The 8,751-nt window shown below is 33.2% G+C and overlaps 2 protein-coding genes across 2 annotated transcripts in view; both read right to left on the reverse strand.

The window, feature by feature from the left end:
- The window catches only part of LOC115215867 (MFS-type transporter SLC18B1-like), a 20,485-nt gene extending 18,896 nt beyond the window's left edge, over positions 1-1,589 (reverse strand). The window contains exon 1 of the mRNA XM_029785212.2: positions 1,448-1,589. Within this exon, the coding sequence (XP_029641072.1) occupies positions 1,448-1,558 (111 nt within the window). The 5' untranslated portion in view covers positions 1,559-1,589. The remainder of the gene's footprint in view (positions 1-1,447) is intronic.
- The window catches only part of LOC118764795 (MFS-type transporter SLC18B1-like), a 114,976-nt gene that overhangs the window by 105,472 nt on the left and 753 nt on the right, over positions 1-8,751 (reverse strand). The gene's annotated exons all lie outside the window — the stretch shown is intronic.

An 8,751-nucleotide genomic window follows, 5' to 3' on the forward strand; every position in this document is an offset into this window, starting at 1 on the left:
TATAAAGAAAATATTAAACTATCTATTAATTATATTTAGTATTTAGCCACTAAAGCTGCTTGCAGTAGATCTCCTTTGTTATCGTTTGGTTTGGGTTTTGATGTGGACAACACTTTTCATATCCCACCAAGAGATAACAATACCTTACATGGGTGAAAACTTTTTTTAGCCTGGGGTGCCAGTGTTTTCTCCTTTCCTTACCCAATGTCTTCGGTGCTTGACATTTTTATAGAGAACCCATTTCTCATCACCAGTCACTATTCAGTCTAAAAAGGTTCATTCTTGAGATGTGATAGCAAAGAAGAACATACATTCACTCTCTGCATGCGATTAACCTCAGAAAGTTTGAGGAACCTATTGACCCAATTTGCTTTCCAATGGCACGCTGATATCGATGACTGGTTGAATGAACAAATCAAAGCTTCTCTGCTAGTTCCTCAACAGTTATGATGAGATTTTGTTCCACCAGGGTTTGCAGGATATTCTCTCGCTGAGCTCTACAGATCTTCTAAGATGAGGCTCATTGTGGAGGCTGTAGATTCCGGTTTGGAATTTCTGGAGCCACTGTTGACATTGGCTTATGCTTACTGTCCAGTCCCCATATACTACATTAATATTCCTCACACTTTCCATTGTGTTGTTGCCTTTATTGAACTCATAAAGCAAACTATGCCAAAATGCTCCTTTGTCACTTCCATTATAGCTTTGAAAAAAATAACTGTTACAATTGATCTGCATTCTTCAAAACTTGCACATAAAAATAAGGTGAAGGTAAAATTACAACCTGCTTTTATAGCCAGTTGATGCAGGTAGTTTATCCCATCCCTCTCTGGCTTTTAGTTCATGCAATTGAAAAACCCACATTATTTATGGAATGACCTATATATATATATTATATATATATATATATATAAACTTTTATAAGGAGATTTTGACAGTGACATCAAAGTTTTGATGGGTTATTATTTGCCTCAATAAATTTCATCTAACCCATGCAAGCATGGAAAAATTGGATGTAAATCATTGCTAAATGCTACTGCAGATGATAGTGATATGAATGTAATTTTGTGTGTATGTGTGTGTCTGTGTATACCTAGTATTTTTTTCTTTTTTGAAAATATGAGAGAAAGTTAATGTAGTGAATTAAATCAAGATTCAAACACAGATTTAAGCTTAATGCTTAATATGTCTTAATAATTCTATTAAATATATATACTAACATATTTTATATATCTGTGATTTTATTTATGTCTATAGTGCATATTCTTGGATCTGAGTGTATGTGTGTGTGTGCTAGCATGAGTTTGCTTGTTTGTGTTTCGATGTGCATGTTTTTATATGTGTGTGGTTTAGTTAGTACTTTGTCTAAATTTTGGCTTTTTAAAAGAAGTTAGTTTCAGACTATTTCAAGTTAATGTATCTGCTACAAATAGAAATACTTACTTACCATACGTAAATGTGGTTCAAGTATTGGATCTAAGCCTGCCCAGACTGTTGATGACATGAAGATTACAAAACACATTACTAATAACATTGGAGACTTTAATAATGGCCTCATAATATTCTTCTTCTTCTGTCAACTTTCCAGTCTGAAAACAACAAAAATGCAAAGTGATGACTTTATATATTACACACCTAAGACTATTCAATTTCCTTTGATATAAATTTAAATTGGAATACAACCAAATACTAACTTAATTATAGAGAAGTTAGACATTTCTATAAATCTCTCTAATTCTTGATTATTTTAACCCTTTAGTGTTTAAACTAACTCTGTCTGACCCAAACAGCCTAACTGTACCATATTCAAAATAGCTAAATCTGGCCTCTTATCCCTACTTTACAACATCATTCTAAAAATAACAACCACATCATTGAAATCTAGAAGCTAAGAGATAATACATTATTAATTTCAAAACAATGTGAATAAATAAGCATTAATTTAACAGAATAGTCTGAATGTTAAAGGGTTAAAGCTTACAACAGCCTTCATTGTGTTGGTAACATGGTAAAATGTACCCAGTATACCCTATAAGGTGGCTGGTGTAAGGAAAGGTATCCAGCCATGGAAACCATGCCAAAACAAAATATCAGTGAAGTGTGGCTCCCAGACATACCCCAAATAAGAACTAATTAGACTGTGACAACAGATGCAAAATGAGATGATGGTAATGAACACATGTATTCATTTGAAACAATGTCAAGAATAGGTTAATTATGTGATCTACATTCATTTTTATATGTCAAAATGGGACAGGTTTATTTGTTGGAACAATTGCTTTTTTATTGTTTTTATTATTTCTTGTTTTCACATGATAATTTTCTGGATTTTACCTTTAGAGTCTAAATTTACAAAATTTATTTATTCTATGTTTAACCCTTTCGTTACCAAACTGCCCAAAGCCGCCAAAAAAAAATTTTGGTTAATGTGACCAAACCGCCCAAACCCGCCCGTATTTACCTATTCATATTTAAATGAGAATATCAGAACAAATCTCTTTTGTACATTCATGAAAAGACATATTATACTTCATAAACAGTTCATCTACAGTTTTGTACAATAATCGAAGTGTAATTTTAATTCCGTGAATTTTTGGGAGATTTTTTTTCCGAAATTTGTTCCTATTGTGTTTTCAAAATTTGTAATTCTGACAAAAAATGGATACGAATTTCATTATATCAAGCAGCGAGTCAGAATTCGAAGGATTTTCTACTGAAGACCTTCATAAATCTAACTCTATGACTGAAAAAAAAAAGCATGTGGTATTTGACATGAATCTGATGTTTCATTTTCCGAAAGTGAAAAGTTTGAATCCAAGAGCTCCGACAGCGATAAAGAAAATGAATTGGCACCTGAATGGAGTGAAAATTTAAAAACTGTTTCTTTCGGTGATTTTTCTGAAGAAACTGGACCAAGCCACAGACTTTCCCAGGAGAGTAAAGCCTTAGACTATTTTTTTTCACTTTTTCGAATGAGCCTATTTGAAATCATTACGGCAGAAACGAACCGTTACGCTAAATGTAAACAAAGCGAAAGAAAGGATAGTTAGTGGTTTCCCCATAACCTTAAATGAAAATATTAATAAATGGGTATCAGAAAGTTACCCAGAATAACAATTCTATCATAAAATTTTGTTGTATACCCAATTGAATATTAGCTAATAACCTATTTTCTATAGTGATGTTTGAACAAAATTTTAATAATTTTATATTTTGTTGAATTTACCTGTATCTACCTGCAATTAGAGTCACTTTGTGACAAAATTATAGTATAGAATTGGTTTAGAACATTTCATTAAATTATCTTCCAAAAATCACATTAATATATTGATAAATAAAAAGTTATAGTTGTTTAATAAAACCAGACTAAATTTATGATTATGTTAGAAATTAATTGAAACACTTAAGGGGTGTATTTTTGGTCAGAATATAGTAACGAAAGGGTTAAATTGATTCAGTTTCTTATCATCATAACATAAACTCTTCAAATTGGGAATTTTGTTTATTTTTAAATGTAGAATGTTAATATTTTGCCCACTAAGTCACTGGATGAAATTTGATGCTGATTGAAATGTGTGTGGTATTTGTATATATAGGAAACAGCATATTCAAAACACATTTATATTCTAATATGATCTTTTTTATTAAAGCTTTCTCATATCTGCATATCAGACCCTTATAGTTTCATTTGGGACAACACAAACCCCTAAGTTCATCTTTATTGCCAATGTTTCCAGACTAGCTCAACTTCATCATCAGGAGGTGCAGTAATTTTTAACTTTTGTGGTATATATATGTATATAAAAAATTAATAATATCAAAGGGTAATCTGGAATATTATAAATTTCCATTACCAGTGGCCTAGCATGTAAAAATTTAGTCAATAGACTATATATTATCATATAAATACAGTGTATATTTAAACACATACCTCTTATGTGTTTAAATGTACACTGTATTTATATGAATAATATATTGTATATTGACTAAATTTTTACACGATAAGACACTGGTAATGGAAATTTGTAATATTCCAGATTACCTTTTGATACTATTAATTATTGATAATTTTCTGGATAATTTTCGAAATGAAAAAGCTGGCATGTTTATTTACTGCCAACAGGTAGCTGCGCTTGTGCAGTAGATTTGAAAAATTAGAATGTATCAGCATGGGGCATATACTGGATTGCCTCGTGTATATATATTTAATCTAAGGTGCACCTGCTAAAGAAGGCTTCACCTAGCAAATTATTTTATTTGCTAAAAAAAATCTGAAACCATTGGTCCAGGAGTTAGTGCAAGTAGTCCTATGATGGCTACCTCTTATGTGTTTAAATGTACACTGTATTTTTATATATATATATATATATATTATATATATATATATATGATTATGTATGTATGCATGTATATATATGTGTGTGGCATGTTATATACACACATATATTGATGATGATATATATATATATATATATGATTATGTATGTATGCATGTATATATATGTGTGTGTGTGCATGTTTATATACACACATATATATGATGATGATATATATATATATATATGCCATCATTATCATTTATAACCACTTTCATGTTGGTATGCATTAGATGAGTCATCAGGTTCTAAGTTCTTATTCAGATTTACTTTCCTCCCGGACTTATCAGGGAAGAAACATCTTACTCAATATTTTATTTTCACATGGTTTCTAGGACTGGATCTCTTCCAAATACTCACCACTTACAGAATGTAGTGGTGCATTTTACTGTCATACTAACACAAGAGGCTGTTATGTCTTCAACAAGACAATACAACAAGTACCTCCCACCCTCATGTTGTCTCTACTTAACAAAGTGTGTGTGTGTGTGTGTGTGTGTGTGTGTGTGTGTGTGTGTGGTGTGTTGTGTGTGTATGGCCAATGGCCATAATCAATGCAGCAAGCAAAAATACTTATGGTTCACCCATTTACATTTCTTAGATGAAATGAGATCAACAAATTTGTATCAGACAAAGTACCAGAGCCAAAAAATTGACATGAAAACCCCTTGTATGCAGTGCCCAAAATAGCCACTGTCTAATGACTTTAAATTATTAATTCATGTCTATATCAAATATTTTCATTATTTCTGAAATCATTTATATAACAAAATGGATTTGGGAAATCTGGGATTTTTGTTTGTAACACTTGGGACAATTTCAAAAGACTGAAAAATATTAGCACAATTCACAGAAAAAAGCCTGGTGAATATGTCCAGGTGTGGTTACATCATGACAGACTTTACATTATAGCATGAGAGCACATCATTGATTAAGTCATTAATATCAATGAAAAAACTCTGACAAGCCAACTGATTGATGGAGCAAACAATTAGCTAAGAAATCAATTACTTAATTCATTAAAGAGAGATATACCAAGTCTGAATACATCATGACAGAACTAGAACATGAGGCAAGCTGCTGATGAGGTGATAAATGGTAATGAAAGGACTCTGACAGACAAATGATTGACTGATCAAACAATTAGTCAAGCAATTGATTAGTTAATTAAGAGAGTATATCAGTTTGGATACATCATGAACAGGCCTGTAACAATGAGGGCACATCTTTGATGAGGTTGCAAATGACAATGAAAGCACTCTGAGAAACCAAGTCATTAAGTGACTGATTGATTAACTGATTGATTGATTGATCAGTTGGTTAGTTGGTTGGTTGTTGTTTGGTTGATTCATTCATTGACCAAACAATTAGTCTATTGACTGAACCAAAAAAAAAAATAAAGAATAAAAGTGAAACACTGACCTTTTCGTTTTGATAATATCCAAAGGTGAAAGGAACCACACACCAAAATATAGAACCAACAACAACAAATGGTAAGATGAAGCCTCCAACCTGATTATTTCCAATAGAAAATAGAAATCATATAAGAAAAGAATTATTGTTAATTCTATATTTGTTGGACAAATAAGAAAATGAAACATTCAAAGACCTTGTTAGAAATACACAGGGATTGTCCGTTTATTCTAACACACACACCACACACACACACACACACACACCTCACACACACCTTACAACAATACACATATATATCTGCAAGGAAGTCTAAATTCAGTTTCCATTATACACTCAAGTTCATACATTTTGTGGAAGGGTATAATCAATTATACTGAACACAATATTTAATACGTACATTAATATATCAACCACAGAAAGTTAAACTAAGGCATTTACTCTAGTGATTCTACCAATTTTGTCTTATCATGTCTTGGGCCCTCAACTTTTGATAGAGTCATAGGGATGCTATCATGACAAATTGCACACCAGTTTTCTCTATGTGTCACAGTTGTATGCCAGAGCTCAAGTGTCTGCTAACAATTTGCCTGTCCATTCCTTGATGTTGTTTGTACATCATTTTGCCAGTTGGTTCCTTAAAAAATGGTTTTCATGAGTCTATTGGATTTCGTTAGATGGCCATATCATCTCAGCTTCTTCTTTTCTTCACCATTTTAAGAAGATCTTCAAGGAGGCTAATGCAATACTGAATGGTTTTGTGAAGTTTCCATTTACGATATGATTTAAGTACAAAATGTTTAAGGTGTTGTGATAGCATCTCATTCACAATGCTTGTATCTTCCTCAGAATCTCTGCTGTGAGAATCTATGCCCTCAGTTGCATACAGAAAGATGGAAAATAGCAGTATACAACATACGGAGTCTGATTTTCTGGCAACGAGTGCAGTTTCACACAAGGCACCATTGGAGAGTGGTTCCATTTCACCATAGGTTTCCATTAAGCCTGAATCTTCTCTCCACCCACTTCAACATCTTCATGGAACTGATCATGAGCAATGTCCTTGAAAACCATATAGCAGAGTCAGTACTGGAGATGAGTACATCGAAAATCTAAGATTTATTGATAACATTGAGGGGCTGGCAGGAAGGGAAGAGGAAATGATTGAATTAGTCAGCCATCTTGATAGAACTTCTGCCAAGAATGATATGGAAATCAGTGCTGCAGAAATACAAACTCATGACAAATACCAATGATTTCATCTCATCCAACTTCTCTGTACAAGGACAGAAACTAGAAACGGTGCAGCAGATTAAATATCTGGAAGCAATTATTAATGATAAAAGATTAAAACCTGAAATTCTCACAAGTGCCATACAGATAATAACTGCACTAACAAAACTCATGGCAATGCAGAAAATTAAAAGATTGATATAAACAACAAAACCAGAGTTTTGGGTACACTGGTACTTCCATTAATACACGTGGTCTCATATACAGTTACACTACTTCCACCCTGGGCTATCAAAACATAGATGTGCCTCATTTCAGAAATTCGCAGAATTGTTAGAGCATCAGAAAAATAGCTATCTGTATTTCTTCCAATTCATATTATCCATCTCCCACCAAGGTCAACTTTGCCTTCATCCTTTCAGGGCTGATCATATAAAGTACCAATCATGTACAGGGAACAATGTAATCAACTAACCCCAACCGAAAATTTGAAATGATTCTCCTTTTTGTAAGGCAGTGAGGTGGCAGAATCATTAACATGTTGGATAAAAATACTCAGCGGCATTTCTTTTGCCTTTACATTCCAAGTTCCATTACAACCTGAGGACAACTTTGCTTTTCATCCTTTTGAGAGTCAATAAGGACAAAGTACCAGTCACGTATTGATCAAATAGCCCCACCACCTCTTAAAAATTGCTGTCCTTGTGGCAAAATTTGAAATTATTATGAGTGAACAGTGCATGCCATCAAAATGACACTGGGGTAAAATATATGAAGCCCAGTATATACCCATCATGACTATCTGTCTGATAAGGGTACACCAGGCACAAGCATCACAACCATATGTACATGAAATGGTGATCTCATCTCAGGTTAACAGTACATGACATTATTATTATTATTATCATTATTATTATTATTATTATTATTAAGGCAGTGAGCTGGAAGAATCATTAGCATGCTGGGCGAAATGCTTAGTGGTATTTCGTATGCCACTACTTCGAGTTCAAGATCTGCTGAGGTCGACTTTGCCTTCATCCTTTCAGAGTCAATGAAATAAGTACCCAGTTATGCACTGGGGTCAATGTAATTGACTAGTCCTCTTCCCACCAAAAATTTCAAGGCCTTGTGCCTAGAGTAGAAATAATTATCATATTATTATTATTATTAAGGCAGCAAGCCGGCAGAATCGTTAACATGCCAGACAAAATGCTTGGTGATATTTTGCCCATTGTTACCTTCTGAGTTCAAATTCTGCTGAGGTCTACTTTGCCTTTCCATCCTTCAGGGGTCGATAAAATAAGTACCCGTTTGAACACTGGGTCGGTGTAATCGACTCATCACCTCCCCCAAATTCCTGCCCTTGTGGCAAAATTTGAAACCATTATTTTTTTTTTTTCTGTCGGGTCAAACTTTGCTTTTCATCTTTTTGGGGTCAATGTAATCAATTCATCCCTCCCACAAAAACTGCTGCTCTTGTGGGAAAATTTTAAACTATTATTGTTATTATTATATATACTAATTACACTACATCACCTGTATCATTCATAATTATCATTTGAATCTTCATAATCTAAAATAATTTCATATAATGCTTCAACAATATGAATTATCTAGGTATTTGATCAGAAAACAAAAGAAATTAGTTATTACACTGTATAAAGCTCCACCAAGTGCTGGTCCTACGGCAAGACCAATTCCTACAAACGTCTCTGTTATACCCTGTAAA

The sequence above is a fragment of the Octopus sinensis genome, linkage group LG9 (assembly GCF_006345805.1).
Source record: "Octopus sinensis linkage group LG9, ASM634580v1, whole genome shotgun sequence".
Taxonomy (NCBI): domain Eukaryota; kingdom Metazoa; phylum Mollusca; class Cephalopoda; order Octopoda; family Octopodidae; genus Octopus; species Octopus sinensis.